General features: G+C 40.9%; 1 protein-coding gene across 2 annotated transcripts; it reads left to right on the top strand.

Moving 5' to 3' along the window:
- Positions 1-48: 48 nt before the first annotated feature.
- TRIM59 (tripartite motif containing 59) lies at positions 49-18,480 on the top strand. Of its 2 annotated transcripts, none has more exons than XM_076341439.1 (2): positions 49-1,719; positions 15,139-18,480. In XM_076341439.1, the coding sequence occupies exons 1-2, from the start codon at positions 1,687-1,689 to the stop codon at positions 16,360-16,362; spliced, it is 1,257 nt and encodes a 418-aa protein (XP_076197554.1). In that variant the 5' UTR covers positions 49-1,686; the 3' UTR covers positions 16,363-18,480. The 2 variants fall into 2 exon arrangements, with proteins under 2 accessions (XP_076197554.1, XP_076197555.1); XM_076341440.1 differs by lacking the exon at positions 49-1,719 and adding an exon at positions 9,571-9,671.
- The last annotated feature ends 505 nt before the right edge of the window (positions 18,481-18,985 follow it).

Here is an 18,985-nt window from a genome sequence, read left to right on the forward strand (position 1 = left end):
GTATATACACTCCAGTTTTCACCAAAATGTGAAGATCATTATTTGGAGAAAGTTACAGTGAGATTTCTGAATCTCTTGTCTCTTAACTGCCAAGTGTCAGTCAACGTGTCATGTGGAATGTTATGTAGGCTTGAGGTAAAGAACTATTTTGATAGAAATATTAAGAAACAACTAATTTATCTAATTACATAGTATGTCTTCACTAAACAAATCAGGGCTGTTTTCATGTAAAATGTAGGGAACCCTTAGAGGAGGTAAAATGCTTAAACTGGTGTTTTTAAGGAAGTTGCAATGCCATAAGTAAAACTATACTCCTTACTAACTTCACACCAAAATATTTTTGTGAAGGATGTACTGTAAAAAATTGCTTTATTGTTAGAATCCTTTCTTGTTGGGGTAAGAGGAGAACCGATGTTTGTACCAACTTTGATGTTTCCAAAACAAAAACAACCCCAAAACGCTATGGCAAAGGTCTGCATTTACTGCCAGTAAATGCTTCTTTTTGGCACTTTCCCTGATGTGATACACTTACAGAGAATTACCTTAATCCGGTGCTGTTATAGCTGCAGCCTGTACTTTCTTACATGGTCAGTGGTGGTGGATTGTTGGGTTTGGTTTTTGGTGGGTTTTTTAAGTGGAAAATTCTCTTCACCTGCTTCACAGCAGATCCTGTCACTATTCTGTTAGGTTACCAAAATATGGAAAGCTTAAACATTTCAGCATCCACAGGGTGGCAGTATTTGGAGTTCTTGAGGAGCAAAACTGAAGCCAGTTCTTCCAATGCCTTTTTTCCCAGAAGTTGCAGTTTGAGGTAATGTAATTAATTACATTGCTGAGGGAAGGGGATTTGTTTGGGAGGCTTGTGATACAAACAAGAAATAACTTAAAAGACTTACCTTAGGAGTACTAATCAGATTATTAAGACTTCAGAAAGTAAGAAGGCAGAGTTAGTTACAGGTAGAACCTTGCATTGCTGCAATGGAAGCCACAGACTAATTTTCTGTGTATGTGTGAAGATTAATAAATTTTAGCCTCTGACTTTATTGAGTAGTGGAATTAGGTTGTCAACAGAAGCAGCTCAGATGTTTCCCTTTTAACATTAAAGCTGTGACATCGAGTGTACTTTTCAAGCTGTTTAGTAGCAGAACACTGCTCTGTGATGTTTAGATTATCTGTAACCATGCAGATGGTAACTCTGTGGTCACTGTTCTTCAATTCTAATAAAAATAACCAAAGATGCGGAGGTGAGGTGGTATGTTAATCTACTCTTTTGGGATTCTGAAGTAGAAAATGAGCTTTTCAGCTGAATTTAGGGTAGCAGATACTTAGAAAAAGACCTTTAAGATATTAAAAGGACAAAAGTTAATCCATAGTATAAGCTATTCCAGGTAGGATTTTTATTCCAAGGAGCAGCATTGTTGGACCAAATTGGAATTTTAGGATCTTAGGGTCGGATTAGCTGATTTAGCTAGGAGGAGTAGTTCTGTGGAGGGAAGAATAGTATGCTGAATCAAAAGGGATAGCTTGAGAGAAGTTGACCCTGTTTCTTTCTCTCCCACTACTGGAAGTGGAATAGCCCCTGATTGTGTGAGGCCTTTCAGCATAGGAGAGCCATTTGCTGGATGCATGGAACCTTGAACAGAGACATACCTTTCATCTTTCTTCACAGAATGGTATCTTCACAGAATGGTATCTTCTGGTGGATCACAAGCAATCCCAGTAAGTTGATTACTTTTGCTGTTTTGGTAGTGAAACAGGCTGGTCTGACTTAAAAAATGGTAATTTCTGGATAGTGTGTTAAGATAACCAAGGAACTTCAAAGGGTTTCAAGTAAAATGAAATGCTGGCTAAGGCAACTTAGCCAGCCCTGAGCAAGGGAACCTGATGATTTGTGTGTAACCAGGGCTCTGCTCTTACACAATTTCAAAAGCCTAAGGAAAACGGTGGATGTGCCAGGAAGAAAGGGGGGTGACTTTCTTCTGCTTGAAAGTGAAGAAATGTGTATGTATTTGTTAACAACTCCTCCTCTCGTACAGTATGTTGCATAAATTACCAAATTAATTTTGCTGCTTTATAATTAAGAATGTCTTCATATTAATACTTGTAGACTCTTTACCACTTTTAACTATAAATGTTTCCTCAACTATGCATGTCACCAAATTACTGGCAGGAATGCTGATCACAAGGCTGGGAACAATTACAGAAGTCCTGCATCTGGATCAAATAGATGTTATGAAAAGAAACTTAGTAGCAGAAAATGTGTAAAGTTTACAAACTCTTCCTAATAGTAAGTTTTAGCTACTGCCAGAGTAAAACTCAGAAGGCACACAGAATTAATGGAAAGAGTTAATATTGCTTCAATACCTACAGAAAAGTGACTGGAAACTTAATTTCCATAAAGAAATTCCCATTTTTTGCTTGTAAATCCCTTGAAATGGGGGTCCTGGATTTATTCTGCTGGTTTGGTGTGCTCCAAAGCTGAGGAAAACAGTTTTTCTTCAGGCTGTCATTAAAACTGTCATATGTAAATACCTTTGATATACTTTTAAATTTCTATAAAACAACACTGAAAGCTACTATTACTAGGAAATGACAAATGTGGGAAACTTTAAAATGCCAACTATTGGTAAATGCATTACAGAAGTTTTGTAATTTGATGGAAAGGCAGATGTCAGTAGTCAGACTTCATATCAGCAACCCCAGATCATGGTATGAAGCAAGTGTGTCATTCCTAGAATGGCAGTTTTTCAGATTAAATGTTGCTTCATCTTGAATTCTTAATTCTTTTAAGTACATAAAACTGAGTATAAAACAACATGCGTTCTTACTCTGAACACCAGTTATTTATATTGTAAATTATTGTCAAAAGCTCCCTTGTTTGGTCTTCTGCTTTTTCCTTAAGACTGTCCTGGTGTGTAGGGGGGAAAGGATTATAACATTTTTTTTAATTCTGTATTACGTAGTGCAGGTACCCCAGAAACAAAACTACTCCCAGGTTGAGTGCCTGTGCCATTTGAACTATTTCAGGCACTGTGGTTTACTAGGAGGTCTTCTCTGTTGTTGCAGTGTACTTAGTATAGATCCTGGAGTAAAGTGTCAATATGTTCCCATCCACCACCACAAAAATTAGAGTATTGATGAGCTGGAGAAGCATCTGTCAAGAAACATGAAACGGATTTAGACCTTTGTGAGCTTGGGGTAGGGGAGGGAGGGGAGTAGTCTGATACCATGGACAGCTACAGACTCATAGTCTGAAAAATACAGTTGTCTCATATTGAAATGAGAAGAGGAACTGATAACAACAGTAACTGGTTTGGCATTGAAATTAAGGCAAAAATCTGAGTGCTCTGTCAGCCTCAGAGTTTTTTCTTAAGTGGCTGTCTGTGCAACCAGTGAAGTTCTGTGCATGGCTCATGCCTGAGCAATATTGTGACAGTAAAATCTTACTCTATCCTACTGTGCTACTTCCCTTCTTACAAGCTTTCAATTTTTTTTTTCTTTAACTATATGCCCAGTTTACCTCTTTCTCATTTAAGCTGTTTGGAATTTGTCACAGATTCGGACTCCTTCACTCAACTACACAGTTCATACTCATTTTTCTACTACCTTTGACAAGGTATTTATAATGAACCAGAAGTGTGCAGCCAGCAATTAGACTTTTGTGGTGGAACCAAAGCCTTAGTTTGCAGGTTGGTTGTACTGTGGACCTGAAGAAGGCTTTCCTCACCTAAAATGTTGTATTTTCTCTAACTGTATCACTTGTTCTAATAATATTTTCAGTTACAAACCTTGACCTGCTAACACATTTATTTTGGCTATATGGCATTTTCATTTTTTAGCTGCTGTGAGTTTCTATGTGTTTTGCCACATGATAGCTTTCTAAGACTTCTAGAATTGTATAAATACAGAAATGCAGATTTCTTTTTAATGGGGTGAACCTCCGAAGCATGTTGCAGATTACTGGATTTGTGCTGAGACACAAATGACATCTATGTTGCTATGTCTGTTTTGTGTTAGTAGACTTGTGGGATATCTATTTTGCACTAGCTAAGCATCTTCAAAACAGTTCTTGTTATGATTTTCATATTTCACCTGACTTAAATTGCAGAAACATCTTTTAGCAGGTTATTACTGCACCAGACCCTATGAATGTGGTTAGAAGGGGGCTGTCTCTTAAGCTTAATGTTTTCAGAATGGCTCTGGCATTAGTACATTGCAGACTGTCAGCTGTGCACATTGAACACTGGCCCATTGTCTTGTCCATTGCAGTTTCTGCTAGATGCAGAATTCTGCTAGATACTATTCCCAGAACTTCATTTGCAAAGATTTGCCACTGTGGTGCAGTTAACGTAATGCTAACAATGGAACATACACGTGGTTGCAGCCTCTTCTACAAATTGGGCACAAGGGCAGAATAAACTGGATGTGAAGATTTGTGTATCTGGCTTACTGTTACTTTTTCTTGTTCAAATAGTAAATAAAATGTTTGAGATGACACCTCTGTAATAGAAAGTGGATTACTGATTTGTTAGTGAATGCAAACATTCTGTTCATCTGACTTTTTATGAAATGTGCTCTCATCATTTTGACATACCCACAGCAGGTGGTTTAGTAATGACCCATCTGGTATAATGACCCATTATGTTGCATAATCCTCCAGCCAATGGATCCGTTCTCTGAAAAACAAGTTATTTTCTGGGTTAGTTTTCAGCTAGTTCTTGGAGCCCCTGTGGCTGCTTGAGCACAAGAGAGATGGATGAGGCCACCTTTGTGATAGGTGCAGATTGTCCCAAGTTGTAAAACTGCTAGCTGGGTTAGAAGTGGAGGCAGTGGATAAGGAAGGTAATTGCACAAACCAAACAATCTGCAGAAATGTAGGACTCTGGTTTCTGGTACCATCAGCAGGCAGGATGAGCACAATTGGCAGGGATCTGTCCACCTGTAATTAAGGGTAAGGCCATGATTTAAAGAATGGTTTTGACAGAGCAAGCAACTTTTTAAAACCTGGTGACTTCAACTAAGTCTTCTGGCTTGAAAGGATTAAACTGTAAGGTGGTAGAAAGTAAAGGGGGAATTTCCCCGGTTTACCCCAAACTCCTATAAAACTAACAATGTAAGATGTACTGATTATTTACATAGCAAAATAGGAAAATAACTAGCAGTAGCTCTGGATTACTCATATTTTATCTCATTCCAAGCATAACAAGAAAAAATATACCTTGCACCTGCAGTCTTGTACTATCCTCTTTGATCTATCCCTGGGAATGGTTTGGGCATGTGAATAAACCAAATGAATGCTGTCAGCAAAACTTCTACTGTGGGACATATAGAATAGTCAAATGGAATATATAATGAAGGAACACAGCTTGAGAAAGAAATACACTGTGTTTGGACTATGTATTTGCAAAACAAATATGTAAAATATGCTCTCAATCCTACTGTAACATTACCAATATGCAGAATTGCCCCAGCATGGTAGTAAAGCCAGAGTAAGAAGTCTATGCTGTTATAATCTTTAACTGGTTTAGGTTCCACAAATCTAAGACAAACCTAAACTGAAATTGGCTATTTAAGGAACTATATCTATTATTTTGGAATTAATTTTAGAATTAAATTATCTCAACTTTAGAGTTAAGCAAGTATGTGGACTTAGGCTTTTTTCCCCCTCACTTTGCTACTGCATCTCTTCTGGAAAGGACACTACCTTCTTTTAGAAGAACACTTTTAAGACATTTTAAGTCCTATGTATTTTCTAGAAGACTAGAATGACATCTATGTTGCTATGTCTGTTTTGTGTTAGTAGACTTGTGGGATATCTATTTTGCACTAGCTAAGCATCTTCAAAACAGTTCTTGTTATGATTTTCATATTTCACCTGACTTAAATTGCAGAAACATCTTTTAGCAGGTTATTACACAGACATAGCAACATAGATGTCATTCTAGTCTTCTCAAGTCAAGAAGGACCTAATGCTTCTCCAAACCATGTTTTTTAAGGAAGGATTTGTTTTTCAACATCTTAAGTCCCTTTTATGGCAAAATAAGAATTTTACTGAAACTTTCTAATTCATAAGGTTTTTTTGGATAAATCTCTTACTGTGAGGTATCTGGATAGTTGCTGGAGCAGGCCTTGTGAGGCAATGAATGTAGTCAGTATCTCTGGGAAGAGTTCTTCCCTATGTCAGCCTTTTCCTTTATTCATAGGAAACTTCTTTCTCATGTTGTCTTTCCTGTTTCAAAGGAATATCTCTCTTCCATTTTGGAGTCAGCTGTCTTCTGTATGATATGGAGCCTCTGTGACAGTTGAGCTTATATCTGCTTGCTTTGGGAGAAAGACCTTCCTCTGTTTGGAGGTCAGTTTCCTTGCAGATGAATTTGACACTTTCCTCTGCTTGGGGTTCAGCTGCTTCTTGCTTGAAGGGCAGATGTTCCTCTCTCCGGGGTTCAGTTCCCCCCCTGGAGGAAGGCAGCACATGTCGCCTTGGGTAGTCCAGTCTCTCCTTGAAGTGAGGAAGGAAAGCCATGTGCATTGCTAGTGCCATCTCTTTCATCTGTGGGGCAGGGGTTTGTCTCTTGCTGCTTGATCCTGGCAAGGCAAAGGGCCACAGCAGGTTTGAGCTGTGCCAAGGCAGTGCAGCTCGAGCCGGTTGCAATGGCTGCGAGGGTGCAAGCAAGGATACAGAAGCAGCAGCTTGAGCCAAAGGCTGAGGCCCAAGGGCTGAAGCTGCTGCACAGTGCAGAGGTTGTGCTTTCTCAGTGCAGAGAGACTAAAGCTTGTGGCTGCTGCGCTGGCACTGAACAGGGCAGCTGAGCCATGTGGGAGGAAGATGGCCATTCTGCCCTGCTTCAGCCCCAGGAAGTCAAGCAGCAAGGCCCCACGGCTGCTGAGGATGGCTAGCAGGCAGCAGAGAGCTATCAAGTTCATGAGGAGGAGTCCTGCATGGCCCAGGAGTGGGCAGTGAGAAGGGCTGTCTCTGATGAAGGACCCAGGCAGTCCCTAGCATGGAGTTGGTTGATGCACCTCGGACCATGACCCAGCTAGGGTAGGCTGCAGCTGTGCACATCATCCTGAGGGATAAGCACTGGGCTACAGCTGCCTCCAGGCTGTCCCTTCACTGCCTTTTGCCTTTCATCACCATAAGGCAGCGCAGATGCTTGGGGCCTGTTGTGGAGCTTGTTGCTGCTTCCATGGAGCTGTTCTGGAGTCAGGCAGGGGAGAGTGGGGCAGCTCCCAGCCCCGAACACCAGACTCCTTCCTCCTGAGTGTGTGGGCAGCCCTGCCTCAGCTGGATAGAAGGTGGTGGACCAGACAGGCCTTGTTGGGTTAACGCATCCAGAAGTGCTGTGTTCAAAAAGGGAGAGAAGCAATTAGCCCTGCTGAGGGCATGTGCCATGCCCTGAGACAAAAACATAACTATACGCCCAGGAATCCTGTAATCCTGGGCCCTGCAATCAGGCCCATTCAGAAAAAAATGTTCTCCCAAGTGCTAGAGCTACTAGTTAATAGGTCAAATCCTACATGACATTCCTATTAAAAATCATGCAAATTAGGTGAGTGTCACTAAAATATTTTTCTATGTTCCCCCAGTATCGAGAGAAAAAAATCGGCTATGTTTTTAATCCCTCTTTCTCCCCTGCCCATTTTGGTAGCAAAAATAAGAACAATTTTATCAACCTACCCTCTATGGGGACTAATGCTGAAAGCCAGCGTATGCAGAGGCATGATCATAAGGAACATGTATTAGAAGCTGTAATTAGATTCAGGGAGGAAAAGTAATCAACAGCCAACATTATTTTTTTTGTAACAAAAATCAGAAACCATGAGAGTTGAAAAATGTATGGTTTTTTAGAAGACTTGTTTGTTTTGAGCAAGTTGCACTTAATTGATTGCAGCATCTGTACTGCCACAAGCGGAACTACAGTGATAGAAAGCACTATTTCAACTTGTTAAGGTTGAGAAGTTGAAAAACTTCAACTTGATAGCATACAAAAAATTTCAGTTAAAACTTAAATATTCAAAACTGAAGTGGTGTAACTGATATCAAAAGATATGAATTTAAGGCTAGTATTATCATAACAACTTCACACAAAAAAGACTAATTACAGCTTGATGTAGTATTGTAAACTCTGTGCCTATCAGCTAAACTGTGATGGTTAATTTGTTAGAGCATGAGGTTTTTTTATTATTCCAAACATAATTCCAGATGTTTCCCAGATATTTGTATAAGGTCTTCTAAATATCATTTTTAAGACAGATGCTTAGGTAACTTTTGAATGATGTATTGTGATTTACATTACAACATTAAATGAATTCATTTTCAAATTCACTGTAAAAGTAACATCTGAGAGTAACTTTACAGTTTTTTAGTAGTGTAGTTCGATGAACTGTAAATAAACATAGAATAATCTGGAGTATGAGAAAAGTCTACACAACATTGGGTACTTGACTGATAAAATCTTGAGATTTACCAGTGTCACAGATGTGAGTAAAACACTGTCAATAATCATAGTCCTAATCCATTCACTTTCTACTGCAATCTTGGTTTTTGCTCAGCAAGATAAGCTCGATATTCTTCATTATAATTGCCCAATTTTAATGTATGACAGTAGCAATTTTGCTTCACTTAAAATACTTTAACTGTCTTCAGTAGCCAAAGTAGGTAAACAAGCTTAAATTGAAACTGAACTTTACCACTTACATTTATTTTTATATGTAGATTAGTAGTTGGCAGAAGGTCTGTTCCTGCTCCCCCTGAAGCAGATGTCAGAAGTTCTTTTGTCTCGTTTCCAGCTTCAGGGTGAATTTCTCCCCAAATTGTAAAGAAGAATCAGTTTGGTAAGACCTTGATTACAGTAATTGCACAAAAGAGCAGAAGAGAACACACAGCTGTATACCAAGGTGTTTCCACTTTAATTTCAATAATTTGTCACATTTCATTACTGATGAGGATGGCATCAAGTGTATTACTCTTGAGGAGCAGTTTTCCTGGTTTGTGCCATGACTCTGTCTTTCCCTCTACCTTGAAAATTCAGTCGAGTGTATGATATACAAACCCTCATTTCTTTAAGCTCCAGCTGGATTCTTAATCGCTGCAGAGAGCAGGTAGGTGAGGGGCGAGGAGGAAAAGCGCCTCGGAGGTGCGGGAGTCGCGGCTCTCTCCCGGCGTTGAGCTCGGTCCGTCAGTGCGTACCGTCAGCAACGCTTTAGGCAATTTCACCGTGCCGGCTGGGTTCCCTCGCGGAGGGCGGTGCCGGCGGACGAGGCGCCCTGCAGCCGCCGGGGGCAGAGCTCTCAGGGAGCGCCGGGACCCGCCCGCTGCGGGGAGGTGCCTCCCGGGGCGGCCGTTAACGGTCGCCCGCCCGGTTTGAACGCGCTGCCCCGCCCAGCTGCCCGTTTACTTTCGAACGGAGCGGCCGTTGGTCCCCCGCGCATGCGCGGCCCGGCGGCGCTGTGGCGAGCGGCGGGGCGCGGGCCCAGGGAGCGAGCGGGCGGGCGGGCGCGGCGGTTTGAAGGTGGCGGTGGCCTCGCCGTGCGGAGCCCGCCGGCTCGCCGTTGGGAGGGCAGGGTAGCGGCTCTCTGCCCGTGCCCTGGCGCAGCGCGGCCGTGGGGAGCGGTGTGCAGCCCTGAGCGCCGAGGTAGCGGCGGGACGGGGCTGCGGACGGAGCGCCCAGGTAGGTTACGGGGTGGGTGCCTCGCAGGGAGCATGGCTGTGGGAGCGGGGCAGCCCGTGTCCCCTGGGCTGCGGTTTTACACCTGCGCGGCGCTCCGCGCCAGGAGGTGTTTTGTGAGGGCTTGACCTGTTGTCGGAGCTCGTACGGCCTCTCCGGTGCGCGGCCTTCTGAGGTGAAACCGCCCTAGAAGCGGAGCAGTGTCCGGAATGACCGCTTCCCCCTCCTTCGTCCAGTCAGCCTTCTCCAGCCTTCACAGATGAGTAGTGCTCGGGTTGCCAGCAGCCTGCCCCGCTGGCGTCGGGTACCCGCTGCCACCAGGAGACATCTCTGTCCTCGGGCGGTGCTCAGGTGTCACATACCTGACAGCTTCTTTCATAGCTTTTAAGTGTGTTTCTATCTCTGTAACCTTAGCAAGGTTTTGGTGTTAGCGTTGATCCCTTTTTCTAGTTGCTAATATGGGTACGGTTCCTATCATTACTAGTTGCCGAACTGTCTGTGGGAGCTGGCAGAGGGTCTGCAGCAGGCAGGAGCTCTGCAGGTGACGGGTAAGGGTGTAACCTTCCTTAATCCTAGCTCCACTGCCCAATACTAAGAGGCAAATGACAAGTGATGAGTGCTCAAGACCAGAAGCTCTTACAGAGTTCAAGAGATAAGGGATGGAGAGCAAGTCTCGGTAATGGAATACGAGTATGGAAAGGATAGAGCAGTATAGTCGTTTTTGAATGTGGTAACTTGTGTAAGCTCGTTGTAGTAGCAGGCAAGAAGCCAGTGGAGGGATATACAGGAGGGAACTGTGAGGTCAGTTTGACAAGGAAACTAAACATACTTCTCAGCTGTGTTCATCTCTTTCAGGTCATAACAAATGTCTAAAAATCTGGGATGGTGGTGTAGTAGTTGTGGTAGGAATAGGGGCTAGAGGCAGAAAATCCCTGGTTGAGAATTGCTGTGACTTGGGCCTGGGATATTTGTGGCATGGGGCTGAAATGGGCTGGAACGGAGATGTTTAAGGTCTAGCTGTTGTTTCTGATTTCTGGTGCCTGGCCTGTTGCTACAACCACCAAACCTGGTAGCTGTGTAGCAGACTCCATTCCTCTTAATGCATCGACAAGTACTAGAGCTGCATCTCGGCCTTCTGGTTTTTTTTAAAAAAGTTCTGTCACTATGAAGGTGACTTATAAATGGAAAACGCTGTCCATAATGTTATTTAATCTCTTATTTTTGCACAACATAAACTTGAGCTTTTATGCTGGTGCTACAGGAGTACTTCATGGACCGCTGTGGGATGGGGCGACAGCATTTCTGACGTGGATTTAGTTTAAGTGCAGTACGGTATTGAAAGTCAAGTCGAGCGTTCAAGTGTCCTTCAGGAGTGAGCAGATGTCGTTTTCCTTCCTGACAGTGGTGCAAAGGAGTGGGCAGCCTGGCAGCACCTGACTCCTAGGGAGGGTCTGCCTTAAGTGCCCCTTGTAACTCTTTGTTTAGGCTGTCACAACTGTTACCCAATGCCAAATTCACCTTTTAAAATTATCCAGAGTAGAATGGGGTGTATCGGCTTGTTATAGCTGGCTTTTGCTATAAAGCAGTTAGTTATTTATCTACCTAAACACTGACATATGCTGTATTCCAGATAGAATTGTTTCTGAACAACATCTTGCATAATTAGCTGGATGAGCAACAGCCTGATCGCTAGGTGAGGAACACAGTATTATCAAGGAATACACTACATTACTTTGATCTGCCTAACTGAAAGCTTTGGCAGAGAAACTGTAATACAGGTATGCTGTATTACATGTTTTCACCTCGTCTACAGTATCACTAATTAGAAGAGTATAAAATCATAGCCACTTAGCAGGCCTTCTGTTGCTGGAAGATTTCTGAAACTTACTGTGTTGCTGGCACAATTACCCTTTTAATTTTGAAATACCTTCTAGTTTGTAATTTGCTTATACCGAGTGACTCTTATGATAAATATGTATATACGCACACACATGTATTTGCTACCACAGTTATTTGGAACATTTAAGGAAAAGTCTGCTCTGTGAAGGAAAGCATTTACCAGCTTCCTGCTACTTTTTTTTTTCCCTGGAAAACTTTTTTTCTTTCTCTCTGCTTAACTCTGTGACGTTGGGTCTTCTCTATCTTTTTTCGTTGGTGTTCCCAGTCTCTCTGTTTCTGATAGCCATCTTGCTGATTTATTTCCACTGTCGTTCACGTGTAGACTATTTCCTCCGTGCTGCTGCCAGTGCAGGATGAAATAATTTTGGGATTCCTACCTTTTGCTTCCCTGATACAACTCTGGAGTAGTTGTCTAGAAAAAATTAAAAAAAAAAACCACAGGGTGCCTGTAGCAAAGATCAACATTAGCATTCTGAATGCTGTTTTGAAATCGATGAATAATAACTAAGAAATGAAGCACTGTTTCCCCTGGAGGTGCCTGGGAGGCCGCTGTGGCGGTGGGGGGCTGGAGCCAGGGTGCCCCATGCAGCATTGGCCTGTGCCCGGAGCTGGGCAGCAGCTGAAAAGCAAAAGTTCCTGCCCTAACACTGCTGGCCAGGCAACTGCTGTCCCTCTTTTAAATTTCTTAGTTGCCTGGGAAACAGAGCGGTATGTTTCTGTGGAAATGGGAATTTCAGTCCCTCTGGCTAGCGGCTGCGAGGGTTATGAAACGGCCCTGAAGCGAGCACAGGCCTCCAGGCTGGCTGGCTTGTCGCAGCTTTAACCTGCGCAGGCTTGTGGCAAGGCGCCTCGGTTTGCTAGGGGGAGGCACTGCCTGGTTGGGGGGGGGGGGTTTACTCCTACAGAGCTTGAGGTGATTCATAATAGAGCTAAGAAAAATTTTGTGAAGTTGCTCCTTCGTTTATGGTAGCAAGCAACTACTTTGCAGTTAAAACAATTTTTTGAAGATTAATTTTGTCTTGCCCTTTATGTAGCTCAAATAAGCTAGATGTGTTCTTTATAAATAAGATTTCCTTCCTGTAACAGTTCCTTTGAAGAGAACTACAGCCCTAGATTTAGGAAAAAATAGTGATTTTAAACATAGAGGGTTTTTTTAACTATATTCATTCCATATATATATAAGAAAAAATAATGAATGAGAGTACCTACTAAGGATTCTTTCTTTTCTAACCATGAGCAAAAACTTAACTGTTTTTTTTTTTCTTTTGTTTAAGTGGAAGTGACATTCCTAAGATTCGTAATAACTTTATTTATATATTTATAAAAATATATAAATAAAACCTTTAGATATATTTCCTATGGAAATTAATTGTCAAAAAATTATCTAGACAGTGGAATAGAATTGTTGTTCAGCTTCCTTTCATTATTGACACATTTCTTTAGTTTCAGTGTCTGGAACATCACTTAGAAATGTGAGGTGGTTAATGTAGAGACCTAAAGAACCTAGTGTTGCCACAGTGGCTGATTGGAAAAGCTGGAAAACAAAGGTCTGTGGCTGCCCAGTAAAAAGAGAAATCCCTTGTGGTCTTTAGTGAGAGCAGTGCAATACAGAAGTAGGTTTAGTATCAGTGTTGGGAATGTATTTTGCTAAATGTCTGTAGTACTAATTCTCTTCAACTAGGAGACTACACTAGTTAGTTATAAATGCTAACACACTTTATCGTTCTTCTTTTAAAGGCTAGCTCTTAAGAATTATGTCTCTCTCTCTAGTAGATTTTCTTCCGACTGTTGTCAAGGTCTCTTTAAAAAGTGGAATTCAAATACGTGAACCAACATTTTATATTTATTAGCTGAAGAAATGACCTGAAGGGTGTTGGATAGATTTTTTTTTTTTTTTTGAAAGCTGAATTAATCAAAATTGTTTTCAACATAAAGTTGACTTGCTCAAAAAACAACATACAAGTACCTCCTTGAATCGAACTTGATTTTTTGGGTGACGATGGCCATTAGATTTTTTCTTTTTTTTTTTTTTTCTTTAGTTATTACTCAGCCTGGCTTTACAGGGCAAAAGAAATCTGATCAGACTTGGTTGAACACTTTTACTTTTGGGTGTACCAGCCTATCTCGATAAAGTGAGATAAGCCACGCTTATTTCTGTACAACCAGAATAGGTTTCTCTGTTCAGAGCTGATTTAACTCTCAATACTCAGACCCTGGTTCTTTTAGCTTCTGACTTCCATCAGGTTAGCTCTGTGCCTTTTGCAGGAACAATGCTGCTTCACTTACTTATTGTAAATTGTTTATTAGTTAGTGCCAAATTTAATCCTTAGTGGCTTTCATGATTCCAAATGCAATTTAAGGTTTTATTTTCAAAGGAGAGTATATTTAACAATTCCATTCCTTTTAAGTAGATTCACTTAAAATAAATCAAACTTTGTTAATCTTGGTGTCAATGAGAAATGCTAATAGATCAATGCAAAAATATGTTAATGCATTAAAAAGATCAGGAGGGCACATCTGAATAAAATAACCTCCTTAAAAACATCTCACAGCTAGTTATCTTCCTGACTGAATCCGACAAAGGTTCAGTAACACTTTGTGCAGCTGCATTAGCCCAGCTGCATGTTATTGTTTTCACATTCAGAGTTAGACCCTAAATTGAGAGTCTTTGATACTAAATGCTTGGACAATTTCTTTTTGCAGCGTAGCAAAGTCTACAGAGTTGACTAGAACAGATGAAGGGGACAGGAAAATGTGACGCAAAGAGAAGGAAAGTTCGTACTAATTTCCCCATTTTTTTTAACAGAATGAAAAACGGAATTATGATTTATTATGAAAACTGGCATTAGAGTTACTGTTACTTGTGACTTTACAGTGTGATTTCAGTAAGCTGGCAAGGAAAAACAAGGCAATCTTACAAAGGATGGAAACCGAAAGTTAATTTTTTAGTTTTGTGCTTAAAGTAACCCAGGAATAACACCACGAGTCTAATTACTGTTAGTGGTATTGTATTTAAGGGCCATTGAGTGAGACTCTCGTTTGTGCCAGAACCTAGAGGTAGCTTTTAGTAAATTTGACTGCTTAATACTCTGATGACTATTTATATTACAAAAGTAACCTTTGAAAAAAGTTAGGGGAGAAAAAGAAGTTTCTGTACTTACTGTTCTATTCTTATGTTGAAAACGTTACTCATAGTGGGAGAAAATTTTCATGATTCTTAGGTTATTTAGAAACTTTAGTTCTAACTTTTATCACTCTCTTCTACTGTTTCCCACTGTAAAAAATATCTAGTAGCAGATTGCTGCTTTTCCTAGCTTTTTAAGGCAGAAGTTGGATATGGGTGAACACTATCTAGTCACGTAGATCATAAGTGCAGATCATAATTTGCTGAAATCTTTAAACCGTTGCTCGCTTTCATTCTTTTTTTGTCTTTTTTCCCCTTAGCAATAAATTGCCCATGTTACTGGTCGCTAAATGTCATGCTGAGGCGCTTAGGATAATAAAATGATTTTAAATGAGTTGATCGTAAAAAGAGATTAAACCGCTTTTTCTTTTTGTTTTTCTTTTGTAGGACATGCATCACTTTGAGGAAGAATTAACGTGTTCCATTTGCTACAGCATATTTGAAGATCCACGCGTTCTGCCCTGTTCCCATACATTCTGTAGGAATTGTCTGGAAGGTGTTATTCAGCTGTCAAGCAACTTTTCCATTTGGAGACCCCTGAGAGTTCCTCTGAAGTGTCCTAACTGTAGGAGTATTGTTGAAATTCCTGCTGCTGGTACGGAATCGTTGCCTATCAACTTTGCGTTGAAAGCTATTATTGAAAAATACCAACAGGAAGATCACTCTGATGTTGCAACCTGCAGTGAACACTATAGGCAACCGCTGAACGTTTACTGTCTTTTGGACAGAAAATTGGTGTGTGGCCATTGCCTTACAATAGGAAAACACAATGGTCATCCGATAGATGACCTTCAAAGTGCCTACATAAAAGAAAAGAAGACCTCTGGAAAAATTCTCGAGCAGCTAACTGATAAGCACTGGACTGATGTATGCTTGCTTATTGAAAAGCTGAAAGAACAGAAGTCCCAGTGTGAAAGCATTGTTCAGGACGATAAAAAAGTCGTAGTACAGTATTTTAAGAAACTTAGCGATACCTTGGAGCACAAAAAACAAGCTCTGCTGACTGCGCTGGATGAAATTAACACACACATTTTGGAAGAATATCAGCCTCTCATTGAGAAGTTGAAAAAAATAAGGGAAGAACAGCTGGAATTAATGTCACTGAATACATCTATTCAAAAAGAGGAGTCCCCACTTATTTTTCTTGAGAAGGTGGACGATATGCATCAACGTATAAAAGCTTTGAAACAGAAGCAACTACCGGATGTTAAACCTGTGGAGATTTATCCGAGGATTGGGCACCTGTTGAAAGATGTGTGGTCTAAAACTGAAGTCGGTCAGATCAACAAGATCCTCACTCCAAAAATAAAACTGATTCCGAAAAGGAAGTTACAGAGCAAAGGCAGTGGAAAGGACGGGAGAGAATCTCAAGAGCTCCTCCAGGCTGTAAATCCTTTAGCAGTCCTACTTCTTTTTATAATAGCGGTAACTGTGTTTGCATTTCACAAACCGGTATCATCAGTTGTAGTTGAAGCTACTCCCGCTTATATCTCAGAATTCTTGCTGCTTATTTATCAAGATTTCTGCACCCATTTGCAGAATATAGTGGATGTGCTGTGCCAAACACTTAATTTACTGATGGGGTTTTTTGGGGGAATTGTTTCTCTTTGACTATTTCAATAATTGGATTAAAAGTTAGTGTAGGAATCCACAGGTTTTTTCTTTTTAATTCCTACTTAAAAGCTGGATTGTTAAAGCTTTACACTTTTCCTTTCTATTTCCCTATCCTTCCTTTTTCTGTACTGCATAGATTTCCTCTTAGCTAACTCGTAGTTAACTGAGAAGACTTGCAACAGAAAGGCTTCCTCTTCTGCTCACACGATACGGTAGGTTGGTAGGTGTTTGTTTAAATTGGAAGCTAGTCAGAAACAGTGTCTGCGTAAGAAAGCTGTAATCAGCTTACAAATGGTAATCTGGAGTCCCATTTGTAAAAACTCCTCAAACATCTACTTTTTTTTGGTAACATAATTTTAAATTGTTTCTTTAATAAAAGCACTACAACATTAAAGGTTAAAAAACCACCTCAGGCTGCAAACTGGCTAGTCCTGGACGGGTCAGTCTCTAGCTCTGGTGTATATAAAACTCCCATTTTGTGTTTTACTAATGTCTCTGAATGTATTTTAACTGATACACCTGTGGTCTTTAAAGTGTATATTCGTGGCCCTGGGTTTCATTTTGTTTGTTCCTGGTTTATTAGTGGATGACATGATTTAATTCTTCCTTTTTTTTTTTTAACCTGTGTGTAATAACTTTATGTCTTTCAACTGGTTCTCTCCACTTTACAGAGCAGTATCTGTAGGACTTCTGGTGAAACACTGCGTAGAGTTTTTCTGTGCCAGCTGTGCACAAATCAGCAGGGAGCTCTCACTGCTCACTAACATGAGCCCTGACTTTTTGCTAAACCATTTAATATGTAGTGAAAATGGACACAAACTGTAGTAAGTAGCAAAACTCCCGTTGAGGTCAGTGGTATAATAAGGATTTAAATGTTGTCAAGAGCTCTTAAAACAACTTGGCAATGAATGAAAATTTATATTCAGCTTTTCAGCACAAATAACAGAGATCTTTACCTTGACCTAGAGGAAACTTGATAGCGTTTTATTCTGCAATCAAATGATCACTAATGCTGTTCACTACTTCTGATGAGATGCTCCGGTCTAAACTGTGCTCAGGAGTTACATCCCCAGTGAAAGCCATTTTTGGCCTTCAGTTATCAACAGTCTGATTACAGTAAGTACTGGGACAGCCTTGAAGTGTTGCTGTTACAACAGCAGAACACAGATGAGCTTACAATTCACTAAAAAACCAAAAATGAGTATTCGCCGTGTCTAATTGTATTTGACTTGATAAAAATAATAGCGTATTCTAGCATAGCAGTATTCCTTGGCTGTTGTATATTTTTAAATAATAAAAGTTGTTTAAATAGCGATTGAATTCTGAGGCTAGCCTTTAACTACTTGGTATTTTAACCCCTTGTGCAAACCAAAACTTGCCTGTTGCTACCAGCAGACACTAGTGGGGTCCTGCAAAATACCAGTTGCTGCCAGACTTCATTGAGAGCTGAGAGCAAGGTCAATCCTCAGATGTGATGCCGATTACGTTCCTTAAGCCTAAATAAAGATCCTAATAACAGTATTGATATCCTAATATTGCTGTATTGATAAAACGCTGAGTCTAGCCAAACAGCTACTGCGCAGCTCCCTTCTCTGCAGCTCGGTGGGCTTGATCGTCTGGGTTTGAGGAGGGAGCCAGCAGCGCTTCAGAGGAGTGGGACTCTGCCTGCGTGTTGAGAGTGGTTCCTAGAATTTGTACACACGTTTTCTGTAATCTTTGAGAGTTACAAAGGCAAATCCCATGAATACCACTGGCCAGGTTTTGAAATGGTGTTTAGGTATATCCTGGGACTGGATAAATGCTGTCGTATTAATTTCCCAATAAAATTGGGAATTTTTTTTGACTTCAGCCCTGCTATAAGGCTGTCCCTTGGCATATAAGTCTTGCAAAACCTGGTGCTACATGTCCACTGCCATGTGAGGCTGCTTTTTTGACTTACCTTCCTTTTATTTTCCTTTTTAAAAACTTAGAGAGTTTATAATGCAATTTTATTTTTCAAGACTACAGGAATTTATAAAATGCCTTTACCACCAATTGAAACCTTTAGTACTTGTACTTATAATGCACTGTGTATTTTAATAAATGTGCATACAAATAAAATATATTCTTACAGTAGGATTGGCTAACACCTTGATTTCCTTACTGCGCAGAACCTTCCCTGTGATCCTAAACAGCGCTGACACACGGAGCTGAACTGGTGAGAGGAGACAGAGCAGCGGGTCCCCCTAAAGCAGGGCAGTGGGCGTTCAGCAGCGCTCTGTCTAGCTTCTTCATTTGCTTCCAAGTGCCCCATTTTTTTACAGTGTGAACTTTAGGAAGATTCTCTGAAATGGCATGTCACGAGGTGGGTCGATGTGGATTTCAGTCTTTCATGTTGCCCGCCGCAGGCCTGTTAGTTACTAAGTTTTCTGATAGCGAGTTGGTGAATTAATTATGGGTGTTTGACTGAGGTAACTGACTGCTGGAGTGCAGCATAGGCATTTTCTGGGAAGTGCTGTAAGCAGCTTCTCATTTTCCTCTTACCCCAGTGCTCTGTGGGGGTCACACACCTGAGACAAGCTGTTTCAGCTCTGCTCTTTTCCATCATCTGTGCTGGGTACGAGTCCTGCGTGCTGAGCTT

Source organism: Aptenodytes patagonicus, chromosome 6 (assembly GCF_965638725.1).
Source record: "Aptenodytes patagonicus chromosome 6, bAptPat1.pri.cur, whole genome shotgun sequence".
In the NCBI taxonomy this organism is placed as follows: Eukaryota; Metazoa; Chordata; class Aves; order Sphenisciformes; family Spheniscidae; genus Aptenodytes; species Aptenodytes patagonicus.